Source organism: Eleutherodactylus coqui, chromosome 6, assembly GCF_035609145.1.
Source record: "Eleutherodactylus coqui strain aEleCoq1 chromosome 6, aEleCoq1.hap1, whole genome shotgun sequence".
NCBI classification, from domain to species: domain Eukaryota; kingdom Metazoa; phylum Chordata; class Amphibia; order Anura; family Eleutherodactylidae; genus Eleutherodactylus; species Eleutherodactylus coqui.
The window spans coordinates 92442609-92466060 of NC_089842.1; the positions used below are offsets into that span (position 1 = coordinate 92442609).

The window sequence follows — 23452 nt, forward strand, 5'->3', positions numbered from 1 at the left end:
GAATCTCCAAAACAGAAAATAAAATGGAAGTAGTAGTAAAAAAAAAAAAAAAAAAAAAAAAAAAAAAAAAAAAAAAAAAAAAAAAAAAAAAAAAAAAAAAAAAAAAATCGCACAATTCTCTTATTGACGCACATTACGACTTGGAAGAAAGTCTCCAAACTCCAAAGCAAACTCACAGATCTAAAAGACCGGAGCAGACGTAATAACGTTAAGATACGGGGGGTCCCTGAAAAAATCTCCAATGCCGAAATCTATAACTACGTGACGTCTTTACTGCAAAACCTTCTACCTAATACTCCTGATCCCGAATTAAAAATTGACAGGGCTCACAGGCTTCCAAGACCGAAATTTCTCAAAGAAGACAGTCCTAGAGACATAATTGTGCGCATTCATTACTACCACACCAAAGAAGCCCTAATGAATGTAGCTAGGAAAACACAACCCCTGCCAAGCCCATACAACAACATTCGCCTCTTTGTCGACCTCTCACAAACAACTCTGGAGGCACGAAGAGGATTTGCAGGGGTTACTGCAGCCCTGAGAAAAGCTAATATTCCCTATAAATGGGGTTTTCCCACCAAAATAATTGTATCCAAAAACAATGAGCAACATATATTACTCAATCCAGACACAGCAAAAAACACCTTGGAAATTTGGGGCATACCAGTTCAGGACTATTCTCCCCCTCACGCAATCACCGGACCCAGAAACCGACAACAAAAGGAATTGCGCAATACCACTGCTTTGAAATGACTCTAAAAGATTCACCTCTGCTGCCTTTACTCAGTTCTTGACGGAGTGCCCGCCCGTTATAGTCAGACCTTTACACCCCACTGATTATGCAAGCCAAGGCTTGCCATGTTTTTCACTTGTTCAGTGTTGACTTTTTCCTCCTTAAAGGGGTTGTCCCGAGGCAGCAAGTGGGTCTATACACTTCTGCATGGCCATAATAATGCACTTTGTAATGTACATTGTGCATTAATTATGAGCCATACAGAAGTTATAAAAAGTTTTATACTTACCTGCTCCGTTGCTGGCGTCCTTGTCTCCATGGTGCCGACTAATTTTCGCCCTCCGATGGCCAAATTAGCCGCGCTTGCGCAGTCCGGGTCTTCTCCTCTTCTCTATGGGGCTCCGTGTAGCTCCGCCCCGTCACGTGCCGATTCCAGCCAATCAGGAGGCTGGAATCGGCAATGGACCGCACAGAAGCCCTGCGGTCCATGAAGACAGAGGATCCCGGCGGCCATCTTCAGCAGGTGAGTATGAAGACGCCGGACCGCCGGGATTCAGGTAAGCGCTGTGCGGGTGGTTTTTTTAACCCCTGCATCGGGGTTGTCTCGCGCCGAACGGGGGGGGGGGTTTAAAAAAAAAAACCCCCGTTTCGGCGCGGGACATCTCCTTTAACTTAGCCTCTACAGCTGCCCCCTTCCCGTTTTGGAAGGCAATTTTGAAGGAGGTTTTTGTTGTGTTTCAATTTTCTCATGTTTTAACAGGCATCAATACTTCCCTGGGTTACCAGCGCTTCCAGGAATACCTGCATTTACCAACAAGATGGCCACAAAATTTCTATCCCTAAATATCAACGGCCTGAACTCTCCTTTTAAGAGACGCTCCGTCTGGAAGGAGGCCATCTCTCAGAATGCTGACGTTGTATGTATTCAAGAGACTCACTTATTGGACATTGACACTAAACGAATCACAAAAAATTCCCACAATTGATTTTTGCTTGTGCACAGAAAAAACATGCAGGGGTAATGTTCGCATTTAGAGAAAATGCTCTCTTCACTATAAACAAATATGTGACCCCAAGGGGCGTTTCATAATTTTAATTGGCTCCCTAAAAAACAAAAAATTAACACCTAGTCAACACATATGTTCCAAATCAAAAGCAAATTAACTTTCTTAATAGACTCAAAAAAAATTAATCGCCTATCACACGGCCCGATTCTAATATGCAGAGACTTTAATTTAGTCCCAGATAAAACAATAGATACCTCCAATCAAAATATCAAAAGGAGAGACACCCTGGGGAGCTGGTTACACAATACAGCTCTATATGACACATTCCGTAGCCTAAACGCATCCTCAAAAGAATTTTTTTATTATTCACCCAGACATAGGACATTTTCACGGATAGATTTGTGCTTAGTAGATAAAAATCTTCTCGGAATGGTATCTAAGGCAGAAGTGGGTACTGCTACATGGTCGGACCATGCCCCGATCACAACATCACTTATATTCGAAGGAATTGGTCTCTCTAATAGAACTTGGCGAAATAACACTTTTCTGATGAATCTCCCTGAATACAAAAAAGAAATACAAAACGCCTTAACAGAATATTTTAAATTCAATAATACCCCAAATATAGATCCGATGAGCCTCTGGAATGCTCACAAAGCGTATATGAGGGGAATTCTTATAAAGCTGGGAGCTAAATATAAAAAAGAAAAATCCAAAAAAAACAGACGACATCCTAACCCAAATCCAGCTTACAGAAGTGGAATTACATAACTCCCCGTCATCAAAGACACACGATGAACTACACAAATTGAGATTAGAACTTCAGAAACTATTGTTGGTTGACTTCGACAAAGAGATAAAACGCCCAACGCGCTAATATCTATTCCTCTCTAAACAAACCCTCCAAATGGATGGCCAACCTTCTAAAAAAGTAAACTATTAAAACCAACATTCCCTACATTTGGAATTCCCAAAAAAAAGAAAACAAATTAACACACCCAAAACAAATAGCGGATAACTTCAGAGCCTACTATGGCAGACTCTATAATTTGAAAGACGACTCTCCAATAGAACACCCAAGTAGCACATCAATACAAGAATTTCTCCGTAAGGTGAATCTACCGCTAGTGCCCACCTCACATGCTAAAATCTCTAGATTCTCCAATAACATCCCTGGAATTGGCAGAAACAATATCTTCCATAAAAAATCATAAAGCACCAGGTCCTGATGGTTACTCCGCAGAATACTATAAAATCTTCCTGGCAACACTTTCCCCTTACATAACTAATACATTCAATGTGGCTATGCAGAGGGGAAAATTTCCTGAGGAGATGCTTCAGGCAACAATAGTAGTCTTGCCCAAACCAGGTAAAGAACCAAATATACCTGCTAATTTTAGACCAATCTCCTTACTCAATACAGATGTGAAAATTTACGCCAAAATTCTTGCCCATAGACTGTTGAAAATCCTTCCGAGCATAATCCACTCCGATCAGATTGGTTTTGTCAGGGGCAGGCAGGCCTCGGACGGCACACGGAAAATTCTAAATCTACTACACTGGGCAAAGACAACCCGCTCACCAACAATAATGTTAACCCTAGATGCTGAAAAAGCATTTGACAGGGTCCATTGGGAGTATGCATTCGCAACATTAGACAAATTCAGGTTCGGAGAGGGGCTGATCCGTGCTGTCCGAGCCCTGTACTCTCATCCTACAGCTAGGGTGTTAGTAGATGGAGTAATGTCGAACCCTTTGGCAATTACAAATGGTACCAGAAAGGGCTGCCCTCTCTATCCGATTTTATATATTTTATCTGTGGAACCTTTGGCTGAACTGATTAGATCGTCCCCGGATTTGAGAGGCATTCCAATAAATTCTAGACAATACAAAATAGGGCTCTTCGCTGACGATATACTCCTAACAATGACCCACCCTCTGGAATCCCTGAGATCAGCCCTAGAGATTTTGAACTATTTCAGTACAGTTTCTCTGTACAAACTCAATATCGATAAATCACTTATACTAGGCATAAACATCTCACATTCCTTAAGAGCTGCAATACAAAGAGAATTCCCTTTTGGTTGGAATGAAAAAAATATAACATATTTGGGAATAACCCTGACTCCCAAAACTAAAGATCTAGAACAAGAAAACTTCACAAATTTACTATTCTCTACCCAAAAAGATATCGATCACTTATCAAAATTAAACCTAACATGGTTCGGTAGAATAATGTCTTATAAAATGAAAATTCTACCAAAAATACTTTATCACTTCAGAGTACTACTAATCCCAATATCTAACTCAACCTTCGCCAAATTACAATCACAGATGAACAACTACATACGGGGTGGAGGAAAACCACGTTTAGCGTGGTCTGTACTTGCCCTACACAGAATGAACGGCGGAGCAGATATACCCAATTTAAAAATGTACCATAGAGCTACTCTTCTAAACCAAACCAGACAACTGCTTTCCAAAGAAAATACTGGTAGCTGGGTAGGAATAGAGAGAAGCTTTATAAATGGCTCTCCAGGACAATCCTTACTATACGCAGTGTCCTCAGCGATACTAACGGACTCCATAGATCTAGAACTACAAAACACAGAGTTACCGCTCCCTCTGCTGGCATCTATTCAAGCCTGGAGTGATCTCTCAAAAAAAATTGGCAGAGTCTGATGTTGTGGGGAGGCCCTCCCTTCCCCTTGAAACCTTAAATTTCCTCTTAACTGACCTAAACCTGAATACATGGAGCTCAAGAGGGGTGAAGAAGATAGATGACCTTATGTCCCCAAATAGAATCAGACCCTTTGAAGAACTAAGAACTAAATACAAATTATCGCAAAACGAATTATTCAAATATATTAGAATCAACTCCTTCTTACAGAAATCCCCAATCCACAACCTAAAATTTCCCATTAGCCTCATTAATAAAATAAATACAGAACCAATTCCAGGCAAATCAGAAACCAGAATTTTTTATGATATCTTAAAGGGGTTGTCCCGCGCCGAAACAGGGTTTTTTTTTTTTCAACCCCCCCCCCCGGTCGGCGCGAGACAACCCCGATGCAGGGACCTAAAGAAAGCTTACCGGAGCGCTTACCTGAATCCCCGCGCTCCGGTGACTTCTATACTTGCCGGTGAAGATGGCCGCCGGGATCCTCTTCCTCCGTGGACCGCAGCTCTTCTGTGCAGTCCATTGCCGATTCCAGCCTCCTGATTGGCTGGAATCGGCACGTGACAGGGCGGAGCTACACGGAGCCGGCATCCTGCACGAGAGGCTCCATTGAAGAAAGCAGAAGACCCGGACTGCGCAAGCGCGGCTAATTTGGCCATCAGAGGCCGAAAATTAGTCCGAAACCATGGAGACAAGGACGCCAGCAACGGAGCAGGTAAGTATAAAACTTTTTATAACTTCTGTATGGCTCATAATTAATGCACAATGTATATTACAAAGTGCATTAATATGGCCATACAGAAGTGTATAGACCCACTTGCTGCCGCGGGACAACCCCTTTAACAGATAACACAAACGTGAAGAAAAAATCTCATATGTGGAGCTGGGAAATTGAACTGGGAGAAAAGATATCAAATGACTCCTGGAAAAAAGCTTATAGACTTACAACAAAATCTACTAAGGGCCTAGGTATACTAGAACCGGAGGTGGAGGCTCTCTATCACACATTTTTTGGTCATGCCCAAAACTAAATTGTTATTGGAAAAATGTCCTTACTCTTTTATAAGACACACTGCGACACCATATTCCCAAAGACGCCAAATTAATCTTATTAGTAGGATTGCAAAACTTCCCAAGAAAAATCAGATATCTACTAGGACATTCCTTAAAGGGGTTGTCCCGCGGCAGCAAGTGGGGTTATGCACTTCTGTATGGCCATATTAATGCACTTTGTAATATACATCGTGCATTAAATATGAGCCATACAGAAGTTATTCACTTACCTGCTCCGTTGCTAGCGTCCCCGTCGCCATGGTGCCGTCTAACTTGAGCGTCTAATCACCCTATTAGACGCGCTTGCGCAGATGGGTCTTTTCCCTTCGGCTCAGTTCGGCAGCAGCGGCGTTCTGGCTCCGCCCCCTTGTACGCGCCATCGCGTAGCTCCGCCCCCGTCACATGTGCCGATTCCAGCCAATCAAAACAAATTAATAAAAAAGTACAACTCATCCCACAAAATGAAAACCCTTACACTGGCTCCGTTGATGAAAAAAAATTAAATGCTAGGGGTCTTTGAATGCAGCCCAGCCATAAAAAAACCTTTTTTTACCTGGGAAAAAGTAGCGAAAAAAAAAACAAAAAAGACCAAACAAACAAACAAAAAAATCTATTACAATTTGGTATTTGCATAATCGTACTGGTCTGTAGAATTACTTTAATATATTTATACTGATTGGAGAAGGCAGTGAAAATGAAAAACATGCCAGAATTACAGATTTTGTTAATCTTGCCCCTAGAAAAAAATGGAAGAAAAAGTGATCAAAATTTTACATGTTCCTAAAAATTAGATAAATAAAGACTAGAGTTCATCCTGCAAAAAACAAGGCCTTCTAGAGCTCTGGTAATGGTAAAAATAACATAAATACGGCTCTTGGGCTGTGGCGACAGAAAAGCAAACCTTAAGGCCTCATGTCCACGTGCAAAAGAAGAATTAAAATCCGCAGCCGATTTTAACTCTTCTCCTGCCTGCGAATCCGCATCCCATAGGGATGCATTGACCACCCACGGGTAAATACCCGCGGATGGTCAATAAAAGTGATTTAAAAAAACAAACATGGAGCATGAAAAAATCTGGACCATGCTCCATTTTCGTGCGGGTCTCCCGCGGGGACGGCTCCCGCGGGCTTCTATTGAAGCCTATGGAAGCCGTCCGGATCCGCGGGAGACAAAAATTAGATTTTACTCACCCGCTCCCGTTCTTCTCTTCGCCGCGGCGTCATCTTCTCTGCGTCGCGGCCGGATCTTTTTTCTTCGGGCCGGCGCATGCGCAGGGCACGTCACCGACGTCATCCTGCGCATCCGCCGGGCCGAAGAAAGAAGATCCAGCCGTGACGCAGAGAAGATGACGCCGTAGCGAAGGAGCGGGCGGGAGGTAAGTTTATTCTGATTTATTCTTATTTTCAGCCCTCATGTCCGCGGGGCAGAAGGGACCCGCTACGGATTCTCCATGAAGAATCCGTAGCGGGCCTGATTTTCCCCGTGGACATGAGGGGGACAAAAAAAGTGTTTTCAATGTACAAAAATAGCAAAACAAAAACAAACAAAAAACACTGTATAAACTTGGTTATCGTCGGGATCGTGCTGACTCAGAACAAGGTTATCGCATAATTTATTCTGCACGCTGAACGCAGTAAAAATGAAACCCAAAAAACAAATGGCAGAATCTCTTTTTCCCCCAATCTCCCTACAAATTTATTTGTACAAAAGTTATGCAATACATAAGCAGAGGGTGGTAATAAATGGTGCGTACTCTGATTGGACCACAGTCGCTAGTGGGGTGCCACAGGGTTCTGTATTAGGCCCCACTCTGTTCAACATATTTATCAATGACCTGATAGAGGGGCTGCACAGTATATCAATATTTGCAGATGACACAAAATTATACAATATAATTAATGCAACGGAGGACAATGTGCGGCTACAAATGGACCTGGATAAGCTGGGGGCTTGGGCAGAAAAATGGCAAATGAAGTTCAATGTTGAAAAATGTAAGACTATGCACATGGGCAGGAGAAAAGGATGTCACCAATATTCACTTATTGGGGTACCACTAGGGAAAAGTGATATGGAAAAGGATCTGGGGGTATTAGTGGATAATAGTGGATAATAGACTAAACTGAAGTAACCAATGCCAGTCAACTGCTGCAAAGGCAAATAAAGTTTTGGGATGCATTAAAAGAGGTATAGGGGCGAAGGACGAGAACATCATCCTTCCATTATATAAGGCACTTGTCAGGCCTCACATGGAATACTGCGTACAATTCTGGTCACCGGTGCTCAGGAAAGATGTCACAGTGCTTGAGGGGGTTCAAAGAAGGGCAACTAAACTAATACATGGAATGACGGGACTGGAATACCCAGAGAGGCTATCCAAACTGGGACTATTTACTCTTGAAAAAAGAAGGTTAAGAGGCGACCAAATAACCATGTATAAGTACATGAGGGGACAACACATGGATCTCTCCCGTGATCTGTTTACACCAAGGACCACGACGGTAACAAGAGGACATCCACTACGATTGGAGGAAAGTAGGTTTCATCACCAACATAGAAGGGGATTCTTTACTGTAAGAGCAGTTAGACTGTGGAACTCTCTACCGGAGGAAGTGGTGATGGCAAAATCCATAGAGGAGTTTAAAAGGGGACTTGATGTCTTTCTGGAGAAGGATATTACAGGATATAAATATTAGGTTAAGTGTCAATCCTGGTATATAGGCAGGTAGGAACTATTAGGGGTTGATCCAGGGAACAGTCTGATTGCCATTAGGGAGTCGGGAAGGAATTTTTTTCCCCAAAAGGGCTAATTGGCTTCTGGCCTTGGGGTTTTTTGCCTTCCTCTGGATCAACACAGTAGGATAGACAGGCTGGACTAGATGGACATTGTCTTCATTCAGCCTTACATACTATGTTACTATGTTACATTATATATACACCCAAAAATGATGCCATCAAAAAATACAACTTGTCCTGCAAAAAACAAGCCCCCACATGGCTGCATCAATGGATAAATGAAAAAGCTATGGCTCTTGGAGCGCAACTGGAAAGTTAGTTGAAATTAAAGGGGTTGTCCGGCCATAAACATTAGGTCTCATTACTTCTGTTTGCCCAATACAATGCACTTTGTAATATACATTGTGCATTGTAAATTAGGCAAACAGAAGTTATTCACTTACCTTTTGGGAAGTCCCCCCGTGTTGCTCCTCGGTTGCCATGGGTTCCGACAAGTCTCTTGTCCTCTTCTTGTCGGGACGACGGGGACACGCTTCTCCAGCACAGCTCTGCGCATGTGCAGAAGAACTTCAGCCGCTGGGAAGCTCGGTTCTGCCTGCAGGGGAGGCGTGGCTGCTGGCTCTTCATCTCCAAGGTAAGAATGAGTGGAGGGGCGGGCTCTCGCGGGGGGGGGGGGAGGGAGAGATGGATGGATGTGTGCAAGGGGGGGGGGGGGGTGCAGTGCTGTGTGTGTGTGTGCGCGCTAGTGGTGTCTGGGGACCCGGCTGTCAGAAGTCCCGGGGGAAGGGAGAGATGGATGGATGGATGTGTGCAAGGGGGGGTGCAGTGATGTGTGTGTGTGCAGGGACCCGGCTGACAGAAGTCGGGGGGGGGGGGGGGGGGGGGGTTATTGTGAGAGGGGTCGCTGTGGGAGGGGCACAATGAGGGCATGTGTGTGTGGGGAAATGTTTTGCTTTACTTTAGCAGGGTGGGGGGGCTGCAGGAGAGTTCTAAGAGTGTATGGCAGCAGTCAGCTGAAACCAGTAAACTGCTGATTGTTGCAGCAAGCCATGGCCAACCAAGCTAGTGGGGATTACAATACTGCGCTGACGGAGGTGAAACAAAGAGCTCCTTGTTTTTTATAGTGCTTCATGGATCTTGACTGCAGAAGAGAAGGAGTTAAGGAGATGAGATCACAGAAAGACTCCATATATTGCACTGATTTGGCATCTTCATAGAATGATAAGAAATTAATTGCAGAGTAGATGTAAGAGATCCTGCACATAAAGCCATTTACAACCTCTGTTACGACAGAGGGTCCGCACAGCTCCTTGTGCAGCCATTGTGATATTTTGGCATCAAGGCCGCTCAGATTGAGTGCCAGCCATCTTACTCAGAAAATGGCAAAGTAATTTCACTCCAACACGCTGCATTCTGGTTCAAAACTGCTTGCGCTTGTCTTTATTCACTTGTCTCGTCCCATGACCATGCATAAAAGAAAAAAAAAAAAAAAAAAAAAAAACCACACACACACACACAATAGGCGTGTGAAAAGAGCGCTTCTATAAGAACCAATAGTTTCCTATAGAAGCACTCACATGAAGGAATTTTAGACACACTAAATACTTACACCAATCAAAGCTAGGACATGTGAATGCAATGCCCAAATCTGCGGTCCGTGCTGCGAGTAGAGATAGGACCTGACCTATCTTTGGTGTGTGCTGTGCAGGAGAGTTTCCATAGACTCCTATGGGAGTAGGAGTCTATGGAAACTCCTGCTCTGGGATATGAGATACATATCTCATTAGGAGGATTTCTGTCGACTGAAGGAATTCCTAGCTGCTTACGAGATATTAAAAACATGCTGCCCAGAAGTACATTTTAAGTGTCCCGCTGTAAACTCCTGTTAGTCCCAGTGGGGATACCCCAAGAGTTCCCCCTTAATCCCTGCGGGGACTAACAGGAATTTACAGCGGGACATTTAAAATATACTTCCGGGCAGCATGTTTTAAAGCAGGTGGGAATACCTCCAGCCCTGCTTAAGCAAGGGGTCTCCCTCCACCTCTGGCACCAAGGGATTTCCCTATAAGAGGGAGAGAGATGGGGCAGGGTTACAGGGCTTCCCCGAGTGGAGAGGGTGGGGCTAAAAGGATCTGCCTTCTAGCTCCACCCCCTCTATTTGCTATCGAGAATCTCTGTGAGAAGCCCTGGGATAGGGGGAGCTCTTGTGAATGAGGCCTAACTGGTCGTCTCTAATACAAAGAAACTGCCTGGAAAGTCTGTATCATGGCCCTCTGAGGGACACCACTTGATTAGCTGTACTGCTAAATCATATAGTCCCTCTGTACATTACCGGATTATGAATGTATTCTAGCCTCCAATAGAACGTTATAGAAATTTAGTTTCATTTCAACAGAAAAAAAAACTGGCTCAGTATAAAGTTGAAGGCATTTTGCAGGGCACAGCATGTTCCGATTTCTAGTTATGCCATATTGTCACTCTATACATATAGAATCATACCGGTGAGTGCATCAAGTAAAAAGTCTTCTTGGAGCTCGAGAAGCAACTAGAGGCTAGGGCTACACAATGATGTTGGCTATGATGAGGGGGGGGGGGGGGGGGGGGGGGGGGGGGGGGGGAGTCGCACAACCAGAGACCACTGTGTAGCACTGTAATATAACTCCATGAAGTTGTTGGTTCCTTCAACAACAAAAATAAATCTTTCCACACAGACTGGAACTTCCAAAATACAACTTGTAGTGCGACTTCATTGACTGAAGTGCGATGTTGCAGTGCTCCACAGTGATGTTTAGCTGTGTGACTCCTGTTGAAGCCCAAGTGACCATTTAGTCCTACCCCTACCGACACATAATAAATGGACATCCATTTTGACAATCATAGAAGATTTCTGAGTTTCAGAAACCTATGGATAGCCTACGTCCTTCCTTCTCAACAGAGTAGAAATTTTGCTTTCAAGCTGATGAGTAGACGTCTATTTCCCTTCCTTCCCCCATCTGACTTTTTTTTATTTTTTTTAAACTTTTACCCTGTAAGCCCTCCATTTTTTAAAATACCTTTTACTGCCCAGTTTGGAACTTGGTCACAGTTTCTCTGCCGATCTCCAATTCGGATGGTCGTTTCATGTTGGTTTTATAACAACTTGCTTGCACAATAGTAAAAATGCAAAACTACCAACACAAGCAACATGACTTGTTGATATTTGTCCTTTTACTTTAACACAATGCAAAAGAAAAGTATATAAATGTTAAGACTTCTATATTCCTTAGAGAAGAGAACTGTTCCCATAAATGTGGAACATAAATAGCTTGTTTACAAGCATTAAAAAAATAAAAAAAGCACTAAATGCCATAAACATTTTTTTGGTTTAAAAAGGGTTGTCCAGTTGTAAACTATTGATAACATATCCTCAGGATAGATCATCTGTAATACATAGTCGGGAGTCTATCTCTGGCACTTAACGGATATCTGTTCTCTGGGACAATGCATTTGTGCAGTGAAGAGATTTCTGCAGGAAGCAGACAGCTCCCATTTCCACTGCAGTGGCCAAGCTCTGAATTGCAGTCCAAGTTCCCAATGAAGTGAATGGGAACTTTAAAGGGGTTGTCCCGCGCCGGAATTTTTTTTTTTTTTAAATTCAATAGGCCCCCCCGTTCGGCGCGAGACAAACCCAATGCATGTGTTTAAAAAAAAAAAAAACGTTATGTACTTGCCCGAATCCCCGCGCTTCGGCGACTTCTTCCTTACCTTAGTAAGATGGCCGCCGGGATCTTCACCCACGATGCACCGCGGGTCTTCTCCCATGGTGCATCGTGGGCTCTGTGCGGTCCATTGCCGATTCCAGCCTCTTGATTGGCTGGAATCGGCACACGTGACGGGGCGGAGCTACGAGGACCAGCTCTCCGGCACGAGCGGCCCCATTCACCAGGGAGAAGACCGGACTGCGCAAGCGCGTCTAATCGGGCGATTAGACGGCACCATGGAGACGGGGACGCTAGCAACGGAACAGGTAAGTGAATAACTTCTGTATGGCTCATAATTAATGCACGATGCATATTACAAAGTGCATTAATATGGCCATACAGAAGTGTATAACCCCACTTGCTTTCGCGGGACAACCCCTTTAACTGTAGTACCAAGTTAAGCCACTGACGTAAGAATGGAGCTGCCTGCGTCCTGCAGAAACTAGCTCACTGCATGAGCTCAGAGAACAAGTGATCAGCAGCAGTCCCAGATGACAGGCCCCCCATCAACCAACTACTACTGATCTACTTTAGAGGGTTAGACGGCCATCAATAGTTTACAACCTGTAAGATTTAAACAATTTTAAGAGTTAAAGCTTTTTTTCAGTTTTTTCTTAAACCTTAGCATACAGTAACAGGTTAACAAAAGAGAAAGATATATAAGCAATTATTACAGTTCTTAAAGAATTACATTGAGAAGTTTTCAATACTTTTTGGCTTCACAATCCAACATCCAAAACCTTGCTGATCAAAATAGGACTTCAGCAAGCACTTTGCTTCTTGGTAGGATCCTGAAAGGTTCTATAAAAAAGTGTAAAAACAAGAAGAAAAAAAGTCTGAATTTCACATAAATTATGATGCAATACAACCACATACACTCAAGTCTAGGTTATTAAACTAAACTATCTTAAAATACGGCTGTACAATGCAGAACATCTGCTAGATCGGACAGGGATTTTACAAGTGAGCTTCCTGATTTGAAACACTCATAACTCACTTTAATGACACTCGTACATAAATTTGATATCAATGGAAGCAAATGCAAAAATTTTCATTTAGCTAAACTGCCTAACAGTAAGATTGCCCTTGTTGCCGATAACCAATCACAGCACAGCTTTCATTTCTCAAGCTGCTAAAGTAAAATTAAAGCAGTTTTGTTATATGAGGCATGCTGGTTCTAGCTATTTATGTTCCACAGAAAAAGCTCTAATTGTCTGTTATTTTCATGTACAACAGTTGTAAGGCGGTATGAAAAAAAAATGTAATGGTGTTCGAGTTGCAATTACTACTTGTAAAAAGTATACACTGCACATACCAGAAAAGAGATCTCCTAAATCACTGCCCATAATGTATTTTAACAATGGCTGTAATGGGCTTTATTCTAATGCAACTGCCTTTTTTTTTATGGTGGCTGCATCAGAATCCTGGCATGGCCGTGGATGTTGGATACCAGCCTGGCACTTGCTCAAACAGCAGAGACAGGAGAAACTTTCAATCCCCACTGTGTAATCATTTACATGCCACAGTCAATGCGACCATGGCATGTAAAAAAAGGTACAGCAAGAAATGACTCTACCCAAAAATAACGGAGCAGAGGAGAAAGAGGTACAGCAAGAAATGACAACCCACAAAGAACTGTGTAGTAAACACACAGTCCTCTTGAATGGACAAGAAGTGTTGTTGTGAAGAAGAGGAGAGTGGTGGTTTTGAGAGGATTCCCTATTGAGAGGAACAGAGGCCGCTGTCTGCAGACCTGACACCTCATGAGAGGTGTTCTGTCTTCCAGGTGCACAAATCAAAGATGTGTCTGATAGGCTGTCAAGACTCTTCAGTCATACAGACCACCACCCATTCCTACTAATACATGTAGGGACAAATGACACTGCAGATAGTTGCAAGGTCCTTTTTTTGCAGAGACTTCGAAGACCTTGGAAAGATGAAGAGCACAGGTGGTCTTCTCATCCATCCTCCCAATGGATGGCCATGGTCATACAGTACACCACCCATCCCCAATAATACATGTAGGGACAAATGACACTGCAAAAAAGGACCTTGCAACTATCAGCAGAGACTTCGAAGACCTTGGAAAGATGAAGAGCACAGGTGGTCTTCTCATCCATCCTCCCAATGGATGGCCATGGATTAAGATGGAACAGGATTCTAGAGGAGAACAACTGGCTATGTTGATGGTGCAGTCAGCAAAGATTTGGATTTCTAGACCATGGAGTGAATTACCTATGTGATGGACTCCTTGCTAGAGGCGGGTTGCACCTTACAAAAACTGGTAAGCATATATATTTGTTGGGTACCTTGCTTCACTCATTAAGTGATCTTGAAACTAGAATATGGGAAGGGAAGTGAAAGGCCAGGTAAAAATATACAGCTAATTAATACATTTGAGACCCTCGCTATTAGAAGTGGAAAGAAAGAACAAAGACAAAAAAAATTTCAGAAGGAAAGTAGAGGAGCAAGAGACACTGTATAAAAACATTTTAGTTTGTGATCGAATGCACAGAGCATGGGAAACAAACAAGGAGAATTGGAGCTCCTAACACAGGAAGAGAAATATGATGTCATAGGCATCACAGAAACTTGGTGGGATAATACACATTATTGGAATACAAGGCTAGAAGGATACAACTTATTTATAAGAAACAGACCAAAAAAAAGGGGAGGAGGTGTTGCATTGTATGTTAGGAAAACATCACCAAGATTCAAGCTTTAGAGGATAGTAGTTCTGTAGAAACTGGGTAAGAATACAAGGAGAGAATAACAAAAAGGACACTATTGTAGGCATTTACTATTGGCCACCTGGACAAGCAGAAGATATTGATGAACTCTTTCTACATCAGAAGTCAAAGACGCTATTGGATGCTTACAAGATGAAAATGCTGAATTGGTTAAGAATGAAGTTGAGAAGGCCAAACTTTTAAATTCCAATTTTATATCTGTTTTCTTTCAGAAAGTAGATGGCACATCAACTGACCTTCCCTGTGCTATTGGGGGAATAAAAGAATGCAGGCTAATCTGTAAGCAGAGAGATGGTGGGGGAACACTTAGCTAACTTAAATGAATTCAAGTCTCAAGGTCCAGATTAATTACATCCTAGGATACTAAAGGAAGCAGCGGAGGTAATTGCTGAACCACTTGCCATAATCTTTGAAAATTCCAGGAGAGGAGAAGTCCCAGAAGATAGGGACAGCATTTGCCCTTTTCAAATCTTCAAAATAGGGAAGGTGGATCCAGGAAACTACAGGCCTGTGAGCCTGACTTCTTTACCGGGAATGAACTTTGAACAAATTATTAAACAGCATGTATGCAAGTACTTGGATAAAAATGGAGAAATTAACCAGAGCCAGCATGGGTTTAACAAACAAGTCATGCCAGATGAATATAAATTTCCTTCCTTGACAGAATCACCGACTGGGTTGATCAGGGAAATGCGGTGGATATAGTTTTTCTTGACCTTAGTAAAGCATTTGACAAAGTATCTCATACCATACTTACTGAAAAAAAAAGACCAAATATGCGATTGACAAGGCAACTGTTAGGTGGATTCATAACTGACTGAGTGACTGTAGTCAGTGGTCATAGATGGCTGTACATCCAAATGCAAGAATGTATTAAGTGGAGTACCACAAGGCCCTGCCCTAGGCCCAGTGGTGTTCAACATTTTCATAAAAGCATCTGCAGGAGGGAATTAATGGGAAACTGATCAAAATTTGCCAACACAAAGCTAGGAGGGATAGCTAATACTAGGGAAGAGAAAGATTCTAAAAGATCTAGAAAAACTTGAACAGTGGGCAGCGACTAACAGAATGGTATTTAACAAGGAGATATGCAAAGTTCTACATCTGGGCAAAAAAAAAAAAGAAAAAAAGCACATACAGAATGGGAGGAATTGGGCTAAGCAGCACATGTAAAAAAAACTTGGGTATACTAATAGATCATAGACTGAACATGAGTCAACAATGTGATGCAGCAGTCAAAAAGGCAAACATTTTTTCCATAAATGTCCCTTTCATGACCGATTCCTTTGTTTTTAAAGAAGGAAAAATGGGAGAGACGCACCCCAAATTTTATAGCACCATTTCTTCTGTGTTCAGCAATACCCCATTGTAGCCCCACACATTGCTAGGCCTGTAATGGAGGGAACACCCGTTGAGGCTGGAATTTATTCAGGTGTGCCCTGCAATCCAATTGCTCACTTGTGCAGAGAAAAGAAAAAAAAAACTGACTTCCTAAAAATAAATCACCTTTTATCATCACCCCTTTTGGCACTCCCTACATCTTTAGATAAAAGTAACAGTGTAAACCTGTGCGGTATGCCTCAAAAAAAGGGGTAATTTCGGAGGCCCGTTTGGAATGGGCATATGGGGCAATAGAACCAGGTATCCTTTCTCCTGCTGCAAAGCCGACACTTTTTTGGGGGGTATTTCTTGACCTCAGTGGCAGGGATGGGGTGTAAAAAGTAGTGCTCTGTGAGTCTCCGTAATCTTGCTGAGGTGCGGCGGTCTCACACAGAAAGCGCTGAACAAGCTGCTCCTGGAACTCCAGGAAGGCGAGCGGGGGCTTCTTGTAAAATTACATATTACAGGTAATGATTTGAATCACACCGGGCTTACACAGCCATATATGTAATCCGCTTGCGGAGGCCCGAAGCGGATCCCAGCTGTGAGCCCGGCATACCCCGCATAATGTACTGCACAATCACGCAGGCGGTCATGTGCAGTACATTTCTTGGTTGTTTAGATTTCTTGCGTCGTCCCTTAGCTACCTTTTTATCACTATGACTAGGGACCACTCAATGGAGGCCTTCGCTCCCTGCACCAGCCAAAAGAGAGAAGACTTCAAATTTACCAGGCCCTCCACAGCTTCTGTGCTTTCATCCGCCAGTTAGCCGACGGGCACATGCACAGAAGATGGTAAAATGATTGCGTTTGGGGACAAAAAGGTACAGAATGTCATTTTCCCCTCCCAGATGCGATCCGTGGTAGTAGATGAGACTAACTTATTTACTTTACATGATCGTCATTATCCATCAGATAACAGCAATCACGTGACCAGGGGCCACATACCGCAGCCACCATTGAAATCTCCAGGCTCTCAGCTACATTTGGGAGCAGGGAGTTTTAAAATTCCCCATCAATCCTTAGCTTTTACACATGAGTCCGCCAGTCGGTGCATGTGCAGAAGCCGGGGTAGGGTCTGCGGATAAATCCAGGGGCCTTAGATACTCAATTTCATCTCCCCTCACGAATATGATTCGTGAGGGGAGATAAGACTAAAAACTCCCCCCCCCCCCTTTTTTTTTTTAACACACACACTATTTTTTACGTTACATGATTGTCATTATCCATTGGATAACGGTGATCACGTGACCAGGGACCACATACTGCGCTCCCCGGTGACGTCTCCCTGCTCTCGACTACTCATGGTACCCGGGAACAGAGATATTTTTTTTAATTCTCGGGCTTCCTGGGCTTCTGCGCATGCACCCAACATTTTACATGAGGGGAGCAGAAACTTTATTTTATTTTTTACTTTTATGCGATCGCCGTTATCCATTAGTAAAGCCTGGGGTCTCTGCATGTGACCGTTGCCATCAGGTACTCTGCAGGGTCGGCATGTTTTTACGGCTCTGTAGAATTAAGCCCAGCCACCCAGGACATAAAAACCCGTATTGGTGGTCACAAAGGGATAAAGACAATCATAAAGTCCGGAAGAGGTTCCCCTTTTACTACTGTTGATCTGGCTATAGCCTTGGTTCATTCCTTCCATAAACTTACCCTTACTTTGCCAACAGATATGTCTGATAAAAAGCTATTCTTTTGGGGAGTATGATATTCATATCTTCATACCTTTGCTTCATGATAAGATAGACCACAATACACATCATCCCTTTTTGCTTCTTTTCCAAGCAAGTTGAAGCGGCTTAACATGGCAGCTTTGCAGAGACGACTCGCCATCAAGTGACCACTTTTAAATGGTGAACTATAGACAAAAATAAATCTCTTTCATAAAACAATTTAAAAAAGAGGTTTAAGAGCATTTAAAGAGGATTATGAATTAGGTCCTTAGGCTGGGTCCTCACGGGTCGGAAATCCAGCCGCTTGGCCGCACCGAAGAACTGCGAGATTTCCATGGGATAAGCGCAGCTTCAAAACCCGCGGCCGCAGCTGCAGGTTTTGAAGCGGCTTTGCCGCCTGCATCACCGCTGCGGCCATTTCTCCCCATAGACAGGAGAGAGGCAGCTGCGGAAATGAAAAAAGAAATGACATGCCGCGTCTTTGTTTCCCCGCGGCATGTCAGTTTCAGTGCGGCTTGGCCGCAGCACGTGGATGAGCTTTTTGCAAAGTGTCGTCCACTTTGCTGGCTAATCCGGGGATTAGGAGCCGCAGGCGAAATTGCCGTGCGGACATTTCACACAGAAATTCCGTCCCGTGTGAGCCCAGCCTTAAAGGCTAGAGAGACACCTGAACGCTTTGTTGCATTGCATGTACTTTTACAAATAAGCACTTTCCTGTTTGGCTTCTACTGCTGCCATGTATAGACACTACAATATAAACTGCCCAATCTCGTTCTAGTCTCATGTCATCTGCCAGCTATGTCTGCTGATTAGCTTGTATTGTATTACAAGAAAATCAAAATAGAGGAAATATTTTAAAAGGCCCCCAAAGAGAAAAACATTTTTCCATTCCTGCCCTATTCATGATTGCCTGCTATACTTTTGAGGTCTCCTCTGTGTATTCCAGTCACTTCCTTGCATTTTAGCCTCCTGTCTCCCCATCTTGATGGTATTTTATTTTTTTTTATACCATTTTTCCTGCAAGTGAGGGCGCTGCAGACCATAGTTCTACAGTCATGAGGATGAGCTGTAATCTCCTTTATTATAACTGTGACACTGATGATTATCACAGCTCCTAACTGTGACAAGAGTGTCTGTATCCCCCTCTAAGCCGTTTATGTGATAGAACCATGTAACAGCATCATGCAAACTGAGAATCTGGCTAGAAAATGAAAACCGCAAGGCAGATCTGAGCTGGTCGGAACAGAGATCCTTTGTCCATATGAGGAAAAAGCGGCTGTAAGTTTCAGACAGAAATAACTAAACAAGGCAACACTAGCTCACATACCGTATATACTCAGGGGATAGCTATATAATGAATGAATAATATATATATATATATTAAAAAAAAAAAAAAAAAAAAGAACACAAACACCGCGGCCCTTTAATAAATGCAATTTCAAATGTTATTTGTAACCATACATGCAAAAAAAGATAATAAAAATTAAAAGCCCATAGACAGAGTGTCTATGGGCTTTCAAGCAGATACCTGTCAATGGTTTTCCCTTGCAATGCATCAACAATTTCCAAAGAACTGTCTCCTTTTGACCAGTTCAAACTGAGTGTGCAATTTCCAGCAACAGCCCGAGTTTGGTTGACCGCATTCACAATGCTGATGTAAGGCCTGTGTACGAGGTAAAACATAGGCAATCTTGAAGTCAGAGCATCATCAACTCGACGCTTTATGGCAATTTCCAATCCTCTTGTGTCTGTGCAATTTACATCACCTAAAAGTAAATATAAGAGAAATGGCTCATTCGCTGCAGGTTTTGCCAAAATTATACAGATAAGACTTACAGTAGTGTTCAAAAAAAAATAGTCCAACATTAGCTGATAAATCACCGTTTTTAGTAGAAGTGAAATTTCTTCATACCAAGTACTTTACTTGTAAGTGTAATAAATAGAGATGAGCGAGCATACTCGCTAAAGGCAATTGCTCGAGCGAGCATTGCCTTTAGCGAGTACCTGCCCGCTCGAGACGGAAGGTTTGGGTGCTGGCGCGGGGAAGCGGTGAGTAGCGGCAGTCAGCAGGAGGGAGTGGGGGGGGGGGGGGGGGGGCGAAGAGGGTGAGAGAGAGAGCTCTCCCCTCCGTTCCGCCCCACTCTCCCCCGCAGCTCCCGGCCCGCCGCCGGCACCCGAACCTTTTGTCTCGAGTGGGCAGGTACTCGCTAAAGGGCAATGCTCGCTCGAGCAATTGCCTTTAGCGAATATACTCGCTCATCTCTAGTAATAAATAGAAAAAACCAGAGCCAACAATTAGGATGTGCCACTCATTCTGAGTAACTGAATCATTAATTGAAGAGATTTTTCAAAATAGCAGCAGTGAGGGATTACATTGGTGGTCATCAATTATGTGGAACAACAGGGGTTAATTTTGGCCCTTATTTAAGGTAGGAAGGTGGCAAGTGTTGGTTATAGTGCATTTCCTTCTGAAATACTGGTGAAAATGGGTAATTCCAGACCTTGTTCTGATGAAGGACGTACTTTGATTACAAAAATTGGAGACGGAAAACAGAAGTGCAGCAAATTATAGGTTGCTCAGCTAAAATAATCTCAAATACCTTGAAGTCGCAACCCAAACCTGAAAGCCGTGGAAGGAGGTGGAGAACTACTGTTCAAATTGATCGAAAAATAGCCACAATGGCAAAGGCACAGCCAATGATCCCCTCCAGAAATATCAAAAATCTGAACTTACCGGTACGTACTGCAACAATCAGAAGACGATTAAGTAAAGCCAAGTCTCCGGCAGGAACTCCCCACAAAGTGTCTTTTTTTTTTTTAAACCAAAAGGCAGATCTCAAACAGAGAAAAAAATTTTGCAAAAGGAACTCATTGACTGTCCTAAAGAGAAGCGGCTCAACATTTCTGGAGTGATAAATGCAAAATAGCTCTTTTTCAGTCTGGTGACTGACAATATGTCAGACGACCCCCGAAAACTGAATTGAAGCCACATTGCACTGTAAAGACAGTAAAGCATGGTGGTGCAAAATTATATGGGGATGTTCCCTATACCATGATGTTGGGCCTATTTACCACATACGAGGGATCATGGATCAGTTTGAATATATCAAAATACTTGAGATCATGATGCCCTATGAAAAGAAGAAATACCCTTTAAAAACAATGGCCTAGAGCACAGCAGTAAGTAAACATCATTTTGGTTACGGGCAAACAGGATTGAGGTAATTTAGTGGCCAGCCAAATCCCGAGCTCCATCCCATAGAGAACTTGAGAGATTACATTAAAAAAAACAAAAAAACGCAGTTTGAGGCAAAAATAAATAAATAAAAAGGACTGTGGAATATAGTACAATCTTCCAGAAAGGCCAAAGCAGAGGTCTGGCAGGGCCCTGGGCAGAGGCTGCCCATGACAGGGGTAATGGGGAGTGGCGTAGTCGGCATGGGCTTGATAGCCGACCCCCCTTTTGGTGATTAATTTGTTACAGTGGGTCTGTTGCCTCTGGGCTCTGACAGGGCAGAGTCCTTGCAGAGATAGTGGATGGGCTAGTCCTGGAATGGCTAGCAGGTCTCAAAGTCTGGAGGTAGCAAATTGGTGATCTTGGGTTTCCCCGAGTCAGTTGCTTTGTGGTGGAGGACAATTGGGTCTCCCGAGTCAGTTGGTGTGTGGTGGGGGGGCAGTATGGATATACTTCCCTAAAATGTTCAAGCGAGAGACTTCTGTGGCTTCGAGGACCTCCCCTCTTCCTGGTTTAGGTTTAAGTCAAGGTTAACGATGTGTAAAATTAGGTTTGTGACGAAATGGCTGCTGTGGCCAAATATCCAAAAAAATGAATCAGTGTAGATAGTTTTTCGGCAGGGGAGGGCGAATGCTGGGAGTGTGTGTGTGTGTGTAAAAGGAAAGGTTGGAGCTACAGCAGGAACGACTCCATTATACCCGAGTCATGAACTACAATACCTGTGCAGAGGTACCAGAAGTTGGTGGGCTGGTACATACTTACACCACTCCCCCAGGCGACTCCAGAAGAGGACGTCATAACGCTCGGCGTTCCACACACAGAAGCTATCAGCTTAACAAGTCTCCAATACCATCTATGAAGTGTATGTATGCACTGACTGTACATGCAAGTCTCCAATACCATCTATGAAGTGTATGTATGCACTGACTGTACATGTAAGTCTCCAATACCATCTATGAAGTGTATGTATGCACTGACTGTACATGCAAGTCTCCAATACCATCTATGAAGTGTATGTATGCACTGACAAGTCTTGAAAAAGGTGCAATATTTGGCACCGAAACGTGTTGCAATATACCATTTTTTTTTTTTTTTATGTAAAAAAATAAATTTAGATTGCTATATAGCTATAGTGGCATCCTTCCTTTTCTTTAGTCTGTAACCTTTGGTTACAGATGAGAATAAGGAAATTGCCACAATACCACCAGGCAAACCTGGACTCACCCAGTGCCAAGCGAGGCACCTCTAAGTCCAATTCTTTTTTTACTCCTCTCTCATGCACAGGAATTGTATGCACTAATATACAACAAGGCGCTGTCCAACCTTTCTATAAATCGCAAAAAGGTATGGAAAGCTGAATGAGTTAAGGGATACTGAAAAAAGGGTTAATGACTGACCCCTAAGAAAGCGAAGCCTCAGGCCCATTTAAAGACCTTGCCCCAATGAGATCAAATTAGGCATACAATAATCGTCTCTATAGAAGACAGCACGAGTCCCAAGACCCTCATAACTGTACATTGACTAAATCGAACTGGCCGAAAACCCTGGAGATGTGTTATATTGTAAGGGACGTTTCTGCAGTGGGAGATATATCATGGCCTGAGTTGCATCAAAGATCCTTTCCAGGAGTGTGGGACACTGAGGGGGAACAGGTGAGATTTGGGGCAATTGATGATCCATATGAAATGGGATAGGGGTGTCCATGGTAATCTGATGCCATCTGAGTTGTCTGCATTGGATGGTGGGTTATCCAGATATTATCCAAATTGGCAATGGCTACCACGTCTCTAGAGTGAATGACTGCCATCACAGAGGAGAGAAACTTTCTAAAGACCCTCAGAGCAGTGACAAGGCCAAATGGGAGAGCTACAAATTGGTAAGTGACCAGTTGTAAAGCGCTGGGGTAATACTGATCAGAGTTGCGGAAGGGAGGAGTATGCTTGATATCTAGCAAGTAATGACCACCATGAGAAATTCCATCTGGAAATGCTAAAATATGATGTAATGGCTTATGGCACTTCAAATTCAGGATTGGATGTACCATTCCTTATTTTATTAGGACAACAAAATGATTGGTTTAAAACCTCTGGAAGTGTTCTCATGCAGGGCCTGGTACCCATGGGATAAAAGAATTGATGACAAGGGGAAAAAAAAAAATAGTACAGTAAGCATGAGCTCTTACCACCGGTGGCCTGGGAAATAAGCTCATCTAGCTTGCTAGTGAATAGCTGAGAACCAGAAAAAGGAAGAGCTGTTTGTCAACGTGTCGATGCTGCACCATCAGACCCATACTTTAGCCACAGCATCCTACATATGGCTATAGAAAGGTGCAAGGAACAGGTTAGAAGTCTGGATAAGTCATAAGAAGATTCACATATCTTCACTGTGTGGAATTTTAAGAGTAATCTCAGGTATTTCATCCAGGAGTGCACCTTGGAGGAGTTGTTACACCCATTTAGTTA

General features: G+C 43.1%; 1 protein-coding gene across 1 annotated transcript in view; it reads right to left on the minus strand.

Moving 5' to 3' along the window:
• Nucleotides 1–12633: 12633 nt before the first annotated feature.
• LOC136633647 (adenosine deaminase domain-containing protein 1-like) overlaps nucleotides 12634–23452 on the minus strand; it is a 38519-nt gene continuing 27700 nt past the window's right edge. The window contains exons 9-11 of the mRNA XM_066609405.1: nucleotides 19284–19521; nucleotides 17808–17940; nucleotides 12634–12747 (exon numbers count right to left, since the gene is read on the minus strand). Of these exons, the coding sequence (XP_066465502.1) occupies nucleotides 12634–12747; nucleotides 17808–17940; nucleotides 19284–19521 (485 nt within the window). The remainder of the gene's footprint in view (nucleotides 12748–17807; nucleotides 17941–19283; nucleotides 19522–23452) is intronic.